Below are 20,710 nucleotides of genomic sequence, written 5' to 3' on the forward strand. Positions count from 1 at the left end.
ACAAGGCCATTAAATTATAACACTTCTCGTTTTGGATTTAACTGATTGTCTCATTCTGCTCATACATTTCAAGTTTAAATGCAAGCATAAAACGTTTACCAAAAAATTTACAGAGCACTTGAATGTTTATTTTTTCTGTGATCACAGTAAGGAGCTGATTTAAAAAGAAGAAAAAAAAAAGGATCCTCTCTTCCACAAGGCCCATTCTCTCTTTGCATCTTTAGACTCTTCAGTAAAGTTCTGTATAATTCTGTAGAGGTAACAGCTTTATAAGACAGAAGCTTAGTGGTCACAACACAAAAAGGTAACATTGAATACAATTAGGAAATTAGTATTATGTATTTCAAAGCACAGCAAACCTGAACTATACATTCACTAATAATTTGGCAAGGACAGATTCCACACTGTTCACCTTGTTATTTATACTCAAAAGTGGGGGGTGGGGGTGGGAACTAATGTTTCACCTCCACTAAAAGCTATTACTATTACATATCATTTTGTGACATGAAATTTAGAAATAGTAATTAATAAAAGTTTTCATACCAAGAACAAATACTGGTAAACTATAATAAAGGAATCATTTTTCTCTTTAATTTCAAGCTTGCTTGGTTTTCTTTACTATTTTGTCAAGGGCAGAAAAATAGAACTTCAATGACTTGTATATTCTGAGAAGTAGGAAAGCCAAATGTACTAGAGAAAAATGACCAAAAAAACTTCACAAATAACCTGAAATCTGGGTAGGGATAACTTAGTAGATCTTCCAAAGAGAAAGCTGGAAGATGGTGTCTAGGATGCAATATTTTTATTTTTACCTAAGGACTGTCATTAACAGATGATGTAATTTATTTAACAAGGAAATCATTCAACTAATCATTTAAAAACAAAAAGGAACAATTTTGTTCAGTAGTGACCTCATTAGAGGAGCCCAAAGACATTAAATAGTTAAAATGTATACACTCAAAAAGCACAATTAGCTTTCCCCCAAAGCGCAAACATTGTGAATTAAACATTAAGTAATTGTGTATTGGCATTTCTATTATTTTCTACTTCAGTTCTCTTTTTGAAACAGTAAGACAGAATTTCATTTACACAAGATTTCCATACTTTAAGATTTAAAAACATACAGAAAAAACATTGGTTTGGTGGTTTAAAACAAAAACAAAAAATGGAAGCATGATAACTTGGTCCTTAAAATCATTTCCTATATTAGAGCTTGAAGTCTATTTTTTTTTGTAAATGAAAAATTTCAAAATTTTAAATTAATCCATAAGTTTTTAGACATATTACCTATAGATATAACATTCTGAAGTGTTCAACTGTTCATAAATGACTGAAAAAAGTACTTATTCACCCATTCTGTGAAAATGTTTTTTCAATATGGTCAACTATATTTGGTTTAAATAAGCTGTAATGTGTTATATTTTATGATATACTAACATTCTTCCTAAACTTTTAACCTAAATAACATCCCAAAATATCTCCAGGAGTTAGTTTGCCCTATTATGTAAATTATACACTGTAAAACCTGAGTGTTTACATAATGACAACTTGTCCCAGTATGACACTTTATATGAGGTTCTGAAAAGATTTGGGTTTTGTTTTCCTAACATTACCATTATTAAAAGTCAGAGGGAACAGCACAAAGAACTAAATCATGAGATAATGAAATGAGTAATATTTGAGACTATAAAATAAGCAGAAAAGTACAGCAATGAGGCTGGTGTTTACATATTTCATATGTGCTGTAGTTTCTAGGCACAAGTAAAGGATTAAATTGATGTTTTTAGATTCCTTAAGAACAAATGAACTTAAAATAAAGCTCACATTTGACAATCCATTACATTTTAACTAAATTCCTTTTATGAATCCTATAGTGCAAGCAATATAAAACACTCAAAGTTGAAACTTTTTAATTATTTCATTAGTTATTACTATATGCATGGGTGAGTAATCTGGTTTATAGCTAGGAAACTCCTATTTCATCACCCAAATTAAAAACAGCACTGCAGACAAACAGGCACAACAGTGTAATCCTGGGTAAGAAGCTAAAAGTAAAAATATGTATATATTTACAAAGTTTATATCCCTTATGTATCATGGGAAAAGTAGTGACTATAGTTACTATAAAGCTAATTTGTCGCTCTCAAACAGTTTATCTTACAGATTACTTGTAAAGATATCACCATATTTATAGTATAGAGCTCTTTAAAAATAATACTACAAGTTTCAATAAAAAAAATTATGAACTTTCTTTCCTTTTTATACAGATTCAGTAGTATTTTCAAGCAAACAAACAAAAATAATGTTTGCAATCCCAGCACAGTAAGAAATAAGGCCTCTTTTTTCTCATATTGGCAAAACTAAATATATATAAAAAAAAAAAACACCCACCCCTAACTTTTTAATAGATACTATAGTTCATATACTCATATTTCTTTATCACAACACCAGCGTTTGTTATTTTTAAGTAGCAAGTCAGTGGAAGTTCATATTGTTGCTTCTGAATCCCTGGAACATTTAAGAACACTGTGTTCAACCACTTCAAGAAGACAGGACAGCTTTTTTCAGTTTCTCTATTTCCACCTAAAATACAAATACAAATTGGGTTAACAGGTAAAATACGTCTTAGTGCAATGTATTTTGGCATATGTCATTAACATGTGATCATACTTTTTAAACTAGTAGATTTGATTTCCAGATTTAAAATCCAGTTTCCCATGGTGTAATATTGTTGAATAAATGCTCAACAGAAGAAAAATGTCACCGTTCAAGTCCCAAAACAGCTGATAATAAGAAAAATATCAAATCTAATTCTTACAGCCAGAACAATGTTAAGTAATGTGAGATTTGAAAGAACTTTAAGAAAATTATTTCTATGAAGAACTAAAGAACCCTAGAAACCAAATTAAGACATGTACATGTATATGTAATTAAAGGGGGCAGTGTATTACAATATAAAAAATAAAAAGCCAGTTTATATTTCATGTTTTTCACTATCTATGTGTTACTGGTAAATCACTTAACATTACTTCCTTTCATATTACCCATCTGTAAACAGAAGGTACTAAATAGTCTTTAAAGACCAGGAATATATTCGAGATTCAGACAATGTGTTAGAAGTAGTTCTACCTTTAGGAGAAGGGCCCCTTTCACTTAAGAGAGAGAGAAAAAAATGTTCATAATAACTACATAGAGATACATAATTTTCACATATTAAAAAAGACTAAGTTGAGACTAAAAGACATTAAATAGTAAGTCAATGTTTCTACACCAGTAATTGGCAGAGGACTTGTATTAGTCAAGTCTAGGTCTATAAAGTCCACAGTTTTTGTACTGACTTTCTTCCCAATTCAACAATGTTTTTCTTTTCAATTTTCACTTCCTTGCCTTTCCTGATAATATCGCCTCTCTTCAACAATGCACATAAGCAATGCATGCTTCAGTTACCCTCTGACAAATAGTTCTTCGCCACAGTCATAAAGTAGAATTTTGATGTGGTCAAAAAATCTCCTAAGGTATGCCAACCATCCAAAGCCAGATTATTAACTTCAGATCTCTCCTGATATCATTCTTTTAATAATATAATTATGAGCTAAATGTTTTACCAGTACTGGATAGGGATTAGTCTCAATCTACAGACTGGATTGAGATAAAATATCTTCAAATCATCATCCTCTTCATGTACTATTACTGTCTTATTTTTAAAGATACATGATAATAGACAAGAATGTACAGAAAGCAATAAAAAATAAGTTGGCAAAAGGGAATAAAAATTGGGAGGAATGATCCTTCATTCAAAGTCAGTAATACTCCATACCAACAGTAATTTCTGACATAAATTTAGTTATCAAGCAGTATCTTATATTGCTACCTGCCCTCCTCATTGTTCCTTTGTTTATCACCCCCCAGTATAATTTAGTATTATATAGTACTAACATTATAATATTTCAAAGTACTACATTTAATCTTGGGGCAAACAATTCTTCTTTAACTATATGATCCTAAAACTTTAATGCCTTAAGTGTGCTTTTACAAATACAGAGGTCAAACTTTGCCCATTTAAGGGGGGTGGGGAGGATATAATTCAGTAGGAGAGTAACAGCTAACTATATTGGAAAAATTAAATTCTTCAAAAAAGAATTCATTTGACTCCTTTTATGATTTTTATAATACACATACACATTCCTCTTGCTTATTTTCATATATGAATATAAACATGTATGTATAAAACAAAGAAAAAAGTCAAGAAACTTTTTTTTTAATTTCTCAATTTCTACCAATTTATGTGCTGGGAATTTAGTATGTATTTTAAACATGTTTCCTCTAATATTCATTAACACAACAATAATTTATTATATTATCTAATAAGTGTATAGCACTGTTAAGAGTGATGGACAAAGATGAAACAGATGTGGATCTCATTCCAAATAGTCTCACAATGAGGAATGGGACAAAACAAACAGAACAGTGATAAGATAGAAAATTATGATTTACACATCTCTTTAAAAACTAGAGTGCATGTGAATTTGGAGGAAAATTAAAACTACTTTTAGTCAAAGGAAGACTACTACCAATTTAATAAATGTGATTCTTCAAGCAGGTCAACAGATGAAAGATAAAGAAACTGTGGTATATATACACAATGGAATATTATTCAGTCATAAAGAATAATAATATTATGGCATTTGCAAATAAATGGATGGAATTGGAGAACACCATGCTAAGTGAAATAAGCCAATCCCAAAAAACCAAAGGCCAAATGTTTTCCCTGATAAGTGGAGAATGATATATAATGGGGGTGGGGGGATGGGGAGTGAGAGAAGAATGGAGGAACTTTGGATTATGTAAAAGGAAATGAGAGGGAGGAGGGGTACGAAAAATGGTGGAATGAGACAGACATCATTATCCTATGTATGATTACATGAATGGTATGAATCTACATGGTGTACAACCATGGAAACGAAATGATGTACCCCATTTGTGTACAATGAATCAAAATGCAGTCTGTAAAAAATTTAAAAATAAATAAATAATTTTAAAAAATAATCTATAGAATGGGCAAAGAAGATGAGGAAAGAAGACAATTCAGGAAGAATGAAAATTCAGATGTATCAACTTGTTAAGGCACAATGGAGGATCAGCAATTGAGATAGAAAGATAAACTAGGACTAGAATAATAGTAGACCTCACACACCAACTTGAGAAGTTTGAACTTTATTCAACAAGTAACAGAAACCTTGTGAAAGTACCTGAGTAAGGAAAGGTTAATCTGGGATAAATGAGAGAAACCTGAGCAAGCTCAAAGGAAATAAAGAACATCAGAACAAGAGAGTGTTGATAAAGAGATAAAAGGAGTTAAAGCAAATAGAACTGAAAGTCTTCACTTTAAAAGTCTCTTTAAAAGAGACTGGAAGTACCATGTCTGTGTGATTAGAAGGGTAACAGAAAGTAAAAAGAACAGAAAAGGAAAATAAAATATTCCCTGGAGATATGCTACATTCTCCATGGAACATTCCGGGAGACTAACAGAATCAAAAGAAACTGGGAAAACGAGAATTAGATTTAGAAGGAGATACATTAAAGCTAATCACCAGATTCACTGTTGCAAATGAATTCCAAAAAGTGAGTGCATTGAGAAAAGAGCAAAGGGCAGTAAAGAACATTTACATTTGGGTTACAAAAAAAAAAAAAAAAAAGGAAAGAGAAGTCAGAAATGGAACATAGTATCACTACAACAAACCTTTGACAAAGAGAAACAGTAAAAAATTGAAATGTGCAGAAACTAAAGAAGAGATACTGGGTGTGGCATCAGTAAAACTAAAAAATGCAAGGGGTTAAAGACTGAATTGAAAGTAAAGGCTCAGAAACTGCAAATGTAGTCTTTTTTGAGAGGATAGAATGGGAGTCGTTTTTGTTTTGTAGGAATGAACTCCACATGAAAAGAGAAAACAACCATAGTAGATCAAAAAGGCCGCTAGACCTGAAAGATGGCTTTCATTTGAAGGAGAAAAACTGAGTATTTTCATACAAAGAAACAAAAGTATCAAAAAAAGAGAATTTGTCAGAGTTAAGAGTATAAATGAAGTTTTCATAATACTTTGTAAATTTTATCTTTGAATATATTATCTCAACAACTAATGTTAAAGAAGGTTAAGTGACACTCACCCAAGTTTACACAGTATGACAATTTCTAAGAGTGAACATTTTAAAGTCTGGTTACTTCTGTTAAAAATGTCTAAAATTTTTCAGTTCCACTGCTATTACTTCACCATTCTTAACTCCTGCTTTCTCACCCTTATAAATAAAAACAATAATCCTTACAAGTTCTTATGTGTATTAAGGGAGATAATGTGCAGAAAGAACTAAGCCTAAATGATGATATAGTTTAGGGTAGTCATGACTCTAAGTCATGATATAGTTTAGGGTAGTCATGACTCTAAGTCAGAATAGGAGCTCAAGTTCTATAACCACAGTCCCATGTTCTATTTTGTCCTATGATGCTAACACAAGAAATAGGCTAAGTAATGAAGGTAAAAAGTAGAGAGGATATGATATACTTCAAAAGAGAGTAAGAAAAGCCTCTGAAAAAAAATGCAAGATACGACTTTCTCTTACGTATGTGGGAAGAAGAACACAATTGAAGATAAAATTGCATGAAGAGAAAAAGAAAGGTAAAGAAGAAAAAGGAATTAAGTAAAATTGCCAGCCATCAGCAAAGATCAAAGGTAAAGTAAGCTTTTAGTAAGAAATGGAAAGCAGGGCCACCATGAGACCGGCCAAAGGGAAAAAACAAAAACATTTACTGCAAAAAAAAGAGAACTATATGTCAAGGAAGAATTGGAGACTTAAAAGGAAAGAACAATATTTATTTTATTCATAAATATATACCTTCAGGTTCACACACTGCCTAAGAGAGTTAATGTTCAAAAAATTTTTTGCTGCGTCAATGAATGAAACATGACAGGGCATTTACAAAATTGCTATCATGCAATAGGGAGTATCCAATTGGAATAGAATGGCATAATTTGTAGTGGAACCAATCACACAGTTGAGATGGAAGAAAAACATGTCCAGTTTATGCTGTCTAAAATCTCAATGCTTCGAGAAACTAATTACCTCTAGATTACTCCTCAAGGTCTTCTCTTCTTCCAAATCTTTTCTCAGTTTTTCCAGTTCTTTCCTAAAAACAAAAATATTTATTACTTTCAATTAAACAATATAAACAGAGGAGGCAAACAGACAAAGTTATCAGGATCTCTTTTGCCTACCTCCCAGTACATGAGGGAAACTAGACATGTTGATTGAGAAATTTTTCAGATTTTCTATTTGAACAATTCAATATAACAGTAAAAAATTCATCAAAACCCTGGCAAACTTATCTAAGATAAATAAAATGAATTCAGAACAGCTCATGATAAAACAAAAAAGGAAATAATATATGGCCTTTAAAAGCAATTTTCCATATTCATCTAGTATACATTTTATAGGATGGACACTTCAGAGCCAAAACAATTTGTGAAATGACATTAACAAATCACAATAAAGGCAAACTACAAGTTTATTTGATAAAATAATCTGCACTTCAAGTTTTTTCTCTTTTTCTAAAATTAAATATTAAACCAAAAGTTAAAAGCCAAAAAACAAAATGTTATAACCAATAATTGATCTATCTTAACTCAAATTTTTATTTTTCCATATTCATCTAATTTTTCTATATAGACATACTGTAAGTATACATTCTATGGTGTGTCTTTTCAGAAAGTATTTTAAAACATTAACATGCTGCTAAAATTTTCATATCTATCACTGCTATTTGGTATTCAAATATCTGGGGGTTTCTTTTGTTTCCTCACTTATTTCTGGAGACAGAGGGAATGAGAAGAACAGGAATTACTTAATACTATTAATAAGGCAGTATACCAATTTCTAAATCGAAAACCATGTACATTTTCAGTCTTTTAACATACACTAGAAAAATTCTCTTCAAGAGTATTGTAGAAAAATAGTCCAGCATGATGGTACATGCCTGTAATCCCTGCTACTCAGGAGATTTAGGCAGAATGATCCATGCTCAGTGGATATGTAAGTGCACTTACCTAGGTGTAATTCCTAGCATAACCTCTCACCCCCCCCACCAAAAAGAAGAGTACTATAGAAAAGCAGTTTGAGAAACTGTTAAAAACTGTTCATTAAATAAAACAAGGGCACTTTTTAAATTATTTATATTTTTAAGTTAACATTTCAAAACTAATTTAATAATTAGAAAATCATTCCTCTATATTTGAGGCAAATTTTCTATTTTCTACTTGACCATAATTTTTGAAATAATAATATTCAACTCAAATTTATCTAGAGCTTATTTTATAGTGACAAAAGAGGTACATCTTAGCTGAATTCATAGTTCTATCACATTATCCTAGATTATATGTTTTCTATCTTAATTATTCAATATTCTGAGTTTACAAGACATTAAATCTATATTTAAGTTGAAAAGTCCTGGATTATTTATTCCATCCTATTTACCCACATAGTGTTAACATCATTTGCTTTTTGATCTGATAATTTAGTACTACTCACATTTTTATTGTTCTTTTTAAAATATATTGATAAATGTACAGTTTTTATATACCATTGTTTTCATTTTACAAGTCTGGGATCAAACTATAAGTCTTCTGCAACTTCTCTAGTGAATACTTAGATTACTGACATATTTCAATCTTTATATATCAACCTCTATTTTTTAGTTACTTGTTGCATGCATTTTAGATTTTAATATTGGATACATATATATTATGTATTTGTAAGCTATAAAGACATAATAGTAAAGCAAAAAAAGTATTCCAATACACACCTGACCTAAAATACAATATGATTTTCCTAATATTTTCAAGACCACTTAATGCCTATGTCTGACCAGAAGATTTCTAGCCCAACATACATGTTAACCTATCTATTCCATGACTGACATTCTGGAACAAGTTTTCCAATTCAAGTTTTTGTCAAAAGCACCGTTAATGAAAATTTGTTTCAAAACACTTGCTTATACCATAAACTGGCAGAATAGATCTTTACTTGATCTACTTTGAAAGAATTCTTTGCATATATATTAGGTAGTACTCACAGAAGAAAACAAGGGTTACTTACCCATGATCCTTTTTCAGTGCTTCTACAATACACAGCAATTCAATAATCTGGGCTCGAAGTTCATCCAGAGAATTTTTTTTCCCATCATCTATTTCTACTTTAGGTTTGATTTCTAATGGAGTTAGGAAAGCAGATGTATTTGCTTTAGAAGCACTTGGTGTTGAAAGGTACACAGATGGCTGAAAACATAAAAAGTTTTTTTATTTGTATTTATATTGCATTTAAGGTTAAAAGATATTCACAGCAAAAGATTAAAAAAAATAATAATAACATAAAGCACATGGGCATCCCTGATCTAAAAACTGGAAATTCAAGATGATCAAAAAATTCCAAACTTTGGGTAGCAATTTTCCACTAGTGAAAAATTCTGTACCTGACTTTATGTAATGAATTAAGTCAAAATGGAGGCCTACTAAAAACATTGTATAAAATTACCTTCAGGCTTTGTGTATAAGAAGTACATAAAACAAATGAATTTTATATTTCATCTTGGGTCCCATTCTCAAGATTGTGTATCTGCAAAAATTCTAAAATACAAAAGAATTGGAAATCTGAAAACACTTCTGGTCCCTAGTATTTTAGTAAGGGATACTTAACCTGTACTCCAAGCTAATGATAAATTTGGAAATTCAAGTAATAAGTTGATGTTCATAACTGGAAAAAAAACAACAGACTAAAGAAATAGTTTGCAATCACTAGTGGTTTTCGTAGAAGAAAAAAATGCCAATGGCTTTGTTTTTAAAAAGGAACAACAACAAAATCCACCAGATTTGTCTTATGAATGGTTTGCCTACTAGAGAATCTAAAAGCAAGAATATATCAGTATTAATAAGGTATCACTTTGATCTGCCATATTAAATACATGTCATTTAGACTACCTAACCAGGCTCACTTAAAAGTAATTATGAAAAATTTAGTAAGAACATGGAAGAGGCATCACAATGAATCCACACACTTCGTTTCAGTAGCAAAATGAAACAACAAAGTCGTTTTAGTAAAATTTCAATGGATTGACAACTGCTTAGAGAATGAGATTTAAGTGTATTTAATAAATTGCAAATGTATCCAAATGCCTGGAATAAAACTAAGAAACAACTAAGGAGTTGTCAGTTGTGGTAAAATATTATAAATAAAAACAGCGCAAATTTAGAAAAGATATTTAACACCATGTAACAGATGGAAGGATCCATGCATTTCCATTCATTCCAGTATATAAGAAGTGCTTAAAATTATGGTGCCAAGAACCAAGTTAGGTAAAGAGTAAAGAAATGATATTATACCTCTTTGAAGTATGGACTAACCAATTTCAGAGTATACATTTAATAAGAAAATGAAACAGATATTCAGATCTATGCCTTAAAAATGTGAAATATGAAATAAGTAACATTATTCATTTAAAAAAATAATATAAGCTCTTCTAAAAAAGATCTGGTGAGAACAGTGTGACAAGTTTAAAACTCCAATTTTTCAACATAAATTATTTTATTTCTTGGCAGAAGAAATAATTTTTAGAAAATACACTAAATTCTATAATTTTGATGTTCACAAAGAATCCTGAAAACCATACAAATCTTATAGCAGAATGTGCCTCTCACCTTTGGAGTGTAGCATGTATCCTTTTTAAACTCGGATGGCTTTATGTTGGCACTATCCTCTTCTTTTGGTAATTTCAAGGTTTTTTCTGGGCTTTGAGTTGGCTAAATGATTTTTTAGAAATCGAGAAACAGAAGAGATCAAAGAAGGAAGTTATGGTAAGCATTTGGATAATAAAGAAAATTACTTATATCACTTTGTTTTTAGTTGCTACTGTTCTCATTATTCCATTACCCTTAAAAAGGATGTTATGTAATTTCAAGCTGAATAACACATTTGCATATCTTGAAGGCAAGAATAACTTGTCTCATAGCAACAAAAAATTTTTTCCACTTAAGTAAACTAAAAGTATAATACTTTAAGAGTTATTATATTACCATTAATGTACAACATGTATTCCAGGCAATAAACAGAAAGCATAATAACAAGTCACTAACTTAGAATAACAAGACATGTACTGCAAAAATAATGAATATTTCAGAAGAAAAAAAAAATTCTCATTTTACCCTAAAGTAAGTTATCTTCTACTTTTCAATTCTAATCATTGTTGTTAGATGGGTAGATTGAACAGGTTCCCCGTTCTCCTTTGACCCTGGGCTTTGTGATTATGGTCTCATGACAACCCTTTATTTCTGAACCTATAACTTTCTATTCCAGACCATAGGAAATAACATATCTCTTTCCTTGTTTCCTTCTTATTTTCTTATACACTGGCATTTGCCACTTGACTGTAACAGGTACCTTCCCAATTTATAAACTTAGGTATAGCTATAGAATCTCTCATTTTCTCATCTTCAAATGGTCTCTGTATTTGCTAGATCTTCTGAGTTTTCCTACAGTAAGTATAACTCACAGAATGTCCACCATTGAAGCGACCAGGCAGCCTTCTTCCAGGCATCTTCGGTCTATTTGCAGTGAGATGTAGCAGGTTTTCTGAGGAAGCTATGTCATCAAAATTTACAACATCTAGAGAACAAAAAAAATATTGTCTACTGAGATTTAACTGTACCTTTTAAAAGATAAAAAGTAATGTTTCTGGCTTTTGAACAAAAAGAGTACCACTACTTTGAAGGACTAACAAGCTGACCTGTGCTTTTCATATGCATTTGGAAAACAACGCACCCTTTAAGAAAAAAATTATACATTATCTTTACTTGATACATTTTATAGTACAAGTCTTTATTAACAACATTGGGTTATGTTTTCAATAGATACCTAGACATCAACAAAACGTTTTTCCTTGAAAGATAAATCTGTACTATAAACTGTAGTAACACAAAAACTATCATCTGGAGTTCTTGCTTATTAAAAAAAAAGTGATCTACTAAACTCCTAATTAATTACATCAAAAAATTCACACATAAAATTTGTTTTAAACTTAAAGTAGTGGACTAATAGTCAAATCTTAAAGATTCAACTGTGTCTGGCACCTTGCTACTTTCCATTTGCATTTCTCAGTGTAAATGTAAAGTATAAATTTTTTGTTTTTGTTTTTTGTTTTTGTTGTTATTGTTCTGGTACCAGGGATTGAACCTGGTGCTTAACTGATGAGCCACATCCCCAGTCCTTTTTTATCTTTATCTTTCTTTTCTGAAACAGGGTCTCACTAAGTTGCTGAGGCTGGCTTTGAACTTGCAATCCTGCTACTCAGCCTCCCCAGCTGCTGAGATTACAGGCCAAAAGTACGATTTAACATGCCTTCCTATGGGATGTTTCAGTTGGAACTACAACTGTTTAGCATCTATGCTTAGACATTACCATTGTAGAAATCATAAAATAGTTATAAATCTAAGGCAAATCAAATACCAAGGGAAAATGCTATAAAGATCAATTTGCTAACCCACCATCAAAGGCTGGTTGATCTTTGGCCTAAAAATTTGGGTTTAAGGACAAAGCTAGGTAATTCATACCTCTGAAACAATGGTATATATTACCTTGCCTTTTCCTAGATGATCCATAAAATCATGCTAAAGAAGTAGTTTTACCTCTCTTCAGAGAACAAGAACCCTACCAGTAAATTCCTGATAGTTCCATTGTCACTTATAACCTTAGTTTAACCCAGATTCCAAACCAGTAATATCATCCACAGCCAACTGGCAGAGATAAGCTAATTTTCCAAGCATGGATTTTTTTTTAATCCCTTTACCATTTGCCTGGATGGTTATAATATTTTCTCTTAGATACTTAGATATCCCAATTTATAATGCTGAAAATACTCATCATCACCCTCAAAGTTTATTCATCAAGTTTCATAATCAAAATAATAAAGAAAATTTTGTTTTAAGGGATGACTGACACAAATATAAAGCAAAAGAAAAAGAGGCATCACTGTTTGGCAATATGTGTTTTATAATGGAAGCATTGGATGACTACTGCTAATTTTTTTTTCTATATATTACATTGTGTGTTCTCCCTTGGATCAAGTCACTAAGCTAACATATCACAACAGACACTCTATTAAATTTAATTTCTTAGTCTTTTGATAATTATAATTATAAAATATAACAAGTCATAACAAGAAATAAATGACTCCATTGGAAAATGCATTATGCAATCTAAAAAAGGTTGAATTTAAATATATAATTAAATAAATGTCATTCTATCTGTAAATGTTGGTTTGGTTTTGCTTTGGTGGTATTGGGGATTGAACCCAAGGGTACTCTATCACTGAGTTACAACCTAGCCCTTTTTATTTTGAGACAAGATTTCACTAAATTGATAGACTGATCTCAAAGTTGTAATCCTTGTGCCTCAGCTACCCAAGTAGCTAGGATTACAGGCAGGTACTGGTTATCTATTTGTAAATACCTTTTTAAAAAAATCCGTATTTAAAAAAAGATATGTTAAGAATAGGATACAGTTGGTTACAATTTTCTTTTTACACTGACAAATGTACACTGATAGCCCACAAAACGCTTTGAAAAATAAAAATCAATCATTTTGGTTATCTATTTGTAAATACCTTTTTAAAAAAATCCGTATTTAAAAAAAGATATGTTAAGAATAGGATACAGTTGGTTACAATTTTCTTTTTACACTGACAAATGTACACTGATAGCCCACAAAACGCTTTGAAAAATAAAAATCAATCATTTTGGCCTATAGAAATTATTTTCAAATGCATATTTAAGCAACTTGTAGAAAGAAAAAGAAACAGAAAATCATGGAAGAAATTAAAAGAAATGAAGGGTAAATAAACGTATATTTACAAAATACACCATGCTCATGTAAAATGCCTTCCAAATGTCCAGTTTGGGGCTACAACACCAAGACAATTTCACCATTCTAAAACTCTCTCAGGTTCTCCATTTATGCCATTAGGTTAGTAATGTGGAATAGTGCACATTTTGGATTCATGATACATCTAAATGCTTTAAAGTTTACTTAAGAGTGATAACAATGGATTTGCACTATAGAAATGGCACAAAACGCATGACCATCACTTAACTCTTAATTACATCTTGTCACTCTGTCAACTACTTGTGCTTTTGCATGTTGGTAGGAAGACATGGAATTTTTTTTAAAAAGCCAGGTGAAATCTCCAATTTGGGGAGAAAATAACCTGATTTTTATGGTTGCCAAGGTATGAATTTTTTTAATCTTTTACCAAGAACATTTTAGGCTGTAATCAAGAAAAATTTTCCAAAATGAACTTCATTTTATTTTAAAATGGAAAACCAAAAGGGTTAGAATAAATAGACAGACAGACATGTACACTTTCAGTAAAATTACAAAGAAAAAAAAAATCAATGTGCACCACCTATTTATATCGAATATACTATTTTGATTTCTTTTATAAATTGTTATCTTACCAAAATGGAGAAGGGTAGGATAATTTCCTGACACGTAAGAAGGGAAACATGGCAAACAGGCTAGGAAACAAAATCTGGAAAGAAAAGTCAAGGATAGGAATGTCTAGAAAAAAGACTAAACCAAAAAAATTATTTTACAAAGCAGGAAAAAGGAACAGTTGTAGAATGAATAGAAGCATTTCAATGTTTAGCATATAGCTATCTCAGGTTATGTAAACTTACACAAGACATGTATTAGATTTTAGATTTCTGGGTCATTCAAAAGAAAAAATTAATTGATATTAATTTCAATATACATTAAACTAGAAAGAAGCCTTGTTTTATTACTCACTAAAAAACAAAATAGTTTCTAAAAGGATGGCATAGTACTTTAAAAGGCCAGTTTTATAGATTAATATTAACATCTCATAAAATAACTATAACTAAAATTAAACCACCTTGCAGTCAGTCAATTCTAGTCTTCGGTGCATACAGTAATTACAATAAAGGAGGCAACTTTAATCCTATGACATCATAAAATAGAAATGACAAATATTTTTAAAATATCTCACTATAAAAATTCACTATGACCTTTAAAATATCTTTGTACATATAGAAATAAAAATTTACCAAGGCCTTAATAAGTAATGCTCTCTATAATATAATCAAGGAAACTATTATTAGAAACTAATTTTTTAATCCTAGTTTAGATAAGAGCTCACTTGTTATAGCATCTACTACTCAACAGGAACCTTATTAGAAAAATCCCACCAAAAATTCTTTCTGAAAGAAAGAAATCAGTAAATATTTGGAAAGTAATTCAAACAAAAATAAATCAACTATAAAATAAAATGGAAAGGAGAGAATGCTTCCTTACTCCACAATGAATGCTTTGGGAATGAAGAACTTTTGGTTTCTAAAATTTCATTTATTTTAAAATTTATTTTTATTAGTGCATTATAATCATACATATCATGGGATTTATTGTGACATATTCATATATACACATCACAAAATTTGATCAATTTTCTTCTCGAGTACCTACCTTTTTCCCCTCTCCTCCTACCTTCCCCTGGTTGCCTTCCTCTATTACACCAGTCTCCCTTCTATAATATTTCATTTTAATCCTAGGAGAATTTATCACAGAGAAACCACCAAAAGAGATAAAATGTTACACTGTAAGGGTACCTCATCAGCTGATCTAAATGTAATAGCTATATTACATTTAGTATTATATTAATACTGAAGTCTCTAGTATTTTTAAACTAATTTGAAAATAATTTACTTCTCAGAAAATTTATTATTATATAAATATTTTGGAAAAATTTATTATTTTAAAAATATTTGTATCATGCAACCTTTATAAATGATTAGCAGTGTCAGTGAGATTTTCCTTACACTAATTTTAATGAAGTGTTTAAAAAACTGAAAAAAAAAAACTAAAATATAGTTCCTAATAGTTCTGTAATTTATACTGCTATATGATATATGAGAACATGTAAAGAGAAACAGTTATTTCATGCCACTAAAAAGAAGAAAAGGAAATATTGTTCTAGGAATAACTTTCTTATATGTACAAAAGACAGTATCTGTGCATCTATATATAATTAATATTATATATAAAGACAAAAGCTTATATGCAGTTTTATAAATAGGACAATTTTATGTGAGAATAAAATTATACCATTTATAAATTAAAAATGAAACAGACTTCCATATCAGGCATTCTAGTAGGTATTAATAGTTATACTGAATCAAAATGTTAGTTAGGTGAGAAAACAGATTTTGAGGGGAAACTCACCTATAAATAAAACCCGATTTTTTTTTGAACAGCAAAGTCAGTATACTTTCTACTATATCATTTCACTTCAAATTATTACTTTAACTGATAGTGTCAATAAGCTGGTTTCAAATATGTTTTACTTTTTTTGAAACTTATGAATTAGTTTTATACATTATTCCTAAAAGGTATATCCTGAAACTAAGTAAAAAATGTAAGCTATACATTAACCTAATGCCAAATGTGAAGGTGTACTTGAACTAAAATGCATTTTTTACAGTGTTTATAACTCACAGAAGAGGTAGCACACTTTTTTACATTTCAAGCACAGGTAGAAATGAATCCAAAAACCCCAAATCAAATATGCTTTAAAAAAAAAAAAAAAAAATCAACTTTTTGAGCATCAACATGTTGCCACCCACAAGTGAAAAATTCCACAGGAGACTTCATGTAATGGGTCACAATCTAAACACAGATTGATAATATTGTATAAAATTACTTTAAAGATTTGTGTATACCAAATATATGAAACATAAAAGAATCATGGTTTGCTTTGGTTCCCATCCCTAAGATATGTCATGTATAAATAAGTTGACCACCCGCCTCCAAAATGAAATCCAAGTAATTTCTGGTTCCGGACATTTTGGATAAGGAATACTTACTTAACCTGTACTAGGAACGTATGGCATTCTAATGGGGGGGAAAGTACACAGGGAAAGAATTAATGTTTAGGATATAAGCTATTTGCTACCTACAACTATAACTATGCCTTTTGGTTTTTTTTTTTTAGTAACCAATATTGAACCAAAGGCCTTTAACCACTAAGCCACATCCCCAGTCCTTTATTTAATACAGTTTTTTTTTTTTTTTAGAGACAAGGTCTTACTGAGTTGAGTTTCTTAGAGCCTTGCTAAGTTGCTGAGGCTAACTTTGAATTTGAAATCCTCCTGCCTCAGACTTCCCAGTCACTGGGATTACAGGCCTTATAGCACCATGACTGGTTAGCAACTCTGCCTTTTATCTTAGCATACTACCAGTATCTAAAAATATTTTCTGAGGATATAACAATTGCTCAGAAAACATGTGCTACTTAATGTGAACTCGATTTCCCAAATTTATATTAACTTTGCAGGATAAAAGTGTTATATACCAAAAATAGCCTAATTAGGTGACAGATATAAAGACAGTTGCTTAGAAGTTAGCTGCTAATTTTCTGACGTGTAGGTATCAGCATCTCTACATTATTTCCTTGTTTATTAAAAGAAATTTAAACCAGAAATTAGAAATATTCAAACTGTGTTCCACAAAGCCTCTTTCTTTACATGAGGAGTAAATAACCACTATGTCGATAAGGCATTAAAAAGTATGTTTGTTGTTGAATGTACTTAAAAAGTTTTAAAAAAAGTGAAAATTAGTTTTATCTAAATTTTAAAAATTTCTTCACTACTTTAAAATTAAGTAAATAAAGTAAAAGTTCAAGAATGATAAAAAGTAACAAAAAAATACAGATTCTAAATGTTACTGCTTTAATTCCAAAAGGATCAAGATTGTAAAAAACTGGAAAGTCAAAGACAATACCAATAGATTTTTTTCTAATTTTGAGAGTTAAAATTGTGTAAACAATCATTTTTTCTTCAATGATTACTTTAGAAAACACATTTCCAGTTATAATTTAAATCAAATGGAAAAATATGAGTTGACAAGAATGAGCTCCATTAAAAAAGAATATTTTTAAAATTTTTTTTAAAAATTTTAATTTAAACAGTATATAAGTCAATTTTCACCAGATAAGTAGCAGTATATTTCAATGACTTTCTCAAAACCTATAATCAACATCTCAATTACCAGAAATAAATAATGAAAGTGGCATCATACAGAGCAGGCAAGATACAAATAAATGACAAAAATATTTATAAAATATTCAAACCAAAAGAGTAAAAGGAGGTCACACTGAGACACAGTCTTTGCACTGGCAAACTGAAAAGATAGGAGAAAAATAAGATCACCTGAAAAAGTCTGAAACGTGAGTATAATTCGGTGAAAAAAAAAAATCTAACTGTAACTGAACTTGAAGTTCATAAAATGTTAACACTGGGGGGCTGGGGATATAGCTCAGTTGGTAGAGTACTTGCCTTGCAAGCACCAGGCCCTGGGTTCAATCCCCAACACCACAAAAAAAAAAAAGAAAAAAAAAAGAAAAAAGTTAACACTGGAGCTAAAAAAAATATTAAGACTTTTTAAAAAGAATATCACAGAGCACTTGAAATAAATGGAATTTAAAGAGTTCTCTTTTGACTTATGTGACTACATAGTTGATATGTCTATAGCTTACTGTTTAAATGTTAAATGGGAAAAAATAGCATCTACTTCCTAGAGTTTATGTAGTAGATAAAATAAAAAATATGAAAAAAGTCCTTTGAAAAATATAAAAAACTTAAAACAAATGAAAATACTATATAAAATAATATTACCAAATTATTATAATGACTATATAATGTTTTGAATAGAGAGACCTTTATCAAGACACCTCTTTCCATTTTATAATTAATATGGTAAAAAATGAGGAATATGTAGACTAAATTAGTTGATTAGTGAGCTAAAAAAAAATCAGTCCTAAAGCTTACAGAATCATATTTAGCAAAAAAAGTGACACATACTGATATATATATTCATAAAAAAAATGACTTCCTATATTGGAAAAAAAAAGTATCTCCAAATTAAGAAGAAATACCTAAAATGTCTTATTAAATATAAACTAGTACTGGCACTGAAAGCCTATATCATCTATTTTTTTCTTTTAAAACTAAACTACATTAATATGTGCCTGATTTAGGTGATATTATCATTCTACTTACAGGGAAGGAATAAAAGATGAATGAATTTTTAACATGGATTTCAGTCTTGTGACCACTATGAAAACTTACTATTTCTGTATTATGATCAGTAAGAACCATGAAGATTTTGCCCATTTATCTTCTTTAAATTTATTCTACTTTGGTTAATAAATTAAAACAAATACCAAACAATTTCCACTACATTTATCTACACAAAAATTGCATATACATTGCTTTGTTTCTAAAAACTCTTGACTATTTCTCTTAATGTGCTACCTTTTTCCATGCTAACTTACCTGTTTCTTTAGAGTTTCTTGCTATAAATGAATCAAGGTCCACTGATTTTGGTCTAAGTGGCAACTGTTCAGATTCTGGCTTTGGTTTAGATACTGGCTCAGTTTCAAATTTTGATGAAACGGTAGAAATTTCTCCATTGATCCTGAAATAAGAAAAGTAAACATGCAAAAATCACTTGAATCTGAAATATGACTTTTTTAAAAAATTGTGATTTGGTTCCAGGTGTTTGTAATACCAGTGACTCCAGAGGCTGAGGCAGGAGGATCTTGAGTTCAAAGCCAGCCTCAGCAATTCAGCAAGACCCTGTCTCTAAATAAAATACAAAAAAGAGCCAGGGATGTGGCTCAGTGGTTAAGTGCCCCTGGGTTTAATCCCCAGTATCAAAAAAAAAAAAAAAAACCAAAAACAAACAAACAAACAAACAAACAAACAAACAAAATATATGTGTATATATATATATGTGTATATATATATATATATATGTATGTGACATTAAAGACTTAATGAACATAATACTGATTACTTTATGTTCTATAACACTATTTCCATAAAGTTAAACCTCTACTACAAAGCTGTTCACAATAAAATAATATAAAAATAGTTTGAGTGTATTCACTTACTGTGAGTATAACCATTTAAGAACATTATTATAGTCTTTTGAGGAAATATGGATACAAATAGATTTAAAAAGGCATTGAGGTCAAAGATAGGTAAATCAGTAAGGTAATTTAAAATTAGGTAAAACTTACTTGGCTATAGGAGGTGGTGGAGGAACTGGTTTTTCAGGTCGCTTTGGGTAAACTGTTCCAGGAGATCTCAATAAATTATTGGCTTTGGTGGGTGGAGTAGGCTTCTTGGGTGGAACCTGTGGAGCGGCTGGTTTGGAAGGTTTCTGTTCCAGTGTTTTTTCATCTGAGGATTTAAAAATACTTAACAAGTTATTAACAACCAAAACTAAGTTTCTCTATTTATTAAACCTATTGTAAGAGTATAGAAGAGTATAATATAAGGCAGTCATAGACATGAATTCATTTTCTGTATCTGTGTGTAAATATTTTACTTGTTTTAAAGTTATACTTTAATAAGCATTATGTAGCAAAAATAAAGTTTTCTTCAGTGGGGACAGAAATCATTAATAACTTTCTGATTAACAAATAATGCCTGCTTTTTATTATGTTCCCAGCATCCTTTGCTTTTAGGGGTGATATTCTATCTCAAACATAATCACATACAATTTTACTATCAGCAAAAATTATCTAGACTTAAACCAG

General features: G+C 30.3%; 1 protein-coding gene across 3 annotated transcripts in view; it reads right to left on the reverse strand.

Annotated features, from left to right (window-relative positions):
- Positions 1–1,250: 1,250 nt before the first annotated feature.
- CD2AP (CD2 associated protein) overlaps positions 1,251–20,710 on the reverse strand; it is a 147,401-nt gene continuing 127,941 nt past the window's right edge. For 2 of the 3 annotated variants that reach the window (XM_079148305.1, XM_079148306.1), the window contains exons 12-18: positions 20,189–20,351; positions 19,439–19,581; positions 11,591–11,703; positions 10,740–10,841; positions 9,145–9,323; positions 7,117–7,180; positions 1,251–2,583 (exon numbers count right to left, since the gene is read on the reverse strand). In XM_079148305.1, coding sequence (XP_079004431.1) covers positions 2,542–2,583; positions 7,117–7,180; positions 9,145–9,323; positions 10,740–10,841; positions 11,591–11,703; positions 19,439–19,581; positions 20,189–20,351 — 806 coding nt within the window. In that variant the 3' untranslated portion in view covers positions 1,251–2,541. The remainder of the gene's footprint in view (positions 2,584–7,116; positions 7,181–9,144; positions 9,324–10,739; positions 10,842–11,590; positions 11,704–19,438; positions 19,582–20,188; positions 20,352–20,710) is intronic. The other variant, XM_079148307.1, reaches the window with a different exon arrangement.

This window comes from Sciurus vulgaris, assembly GCF_902686455.1.
Source record: "Sciurus vulgaris genome assembly, chromosome: 7".
NCBI lineage: Eukaryota > Metazoa > Chordata > Mammalia > Rodentia > Sciuridae > Sciurus > Sciurus vulgaris.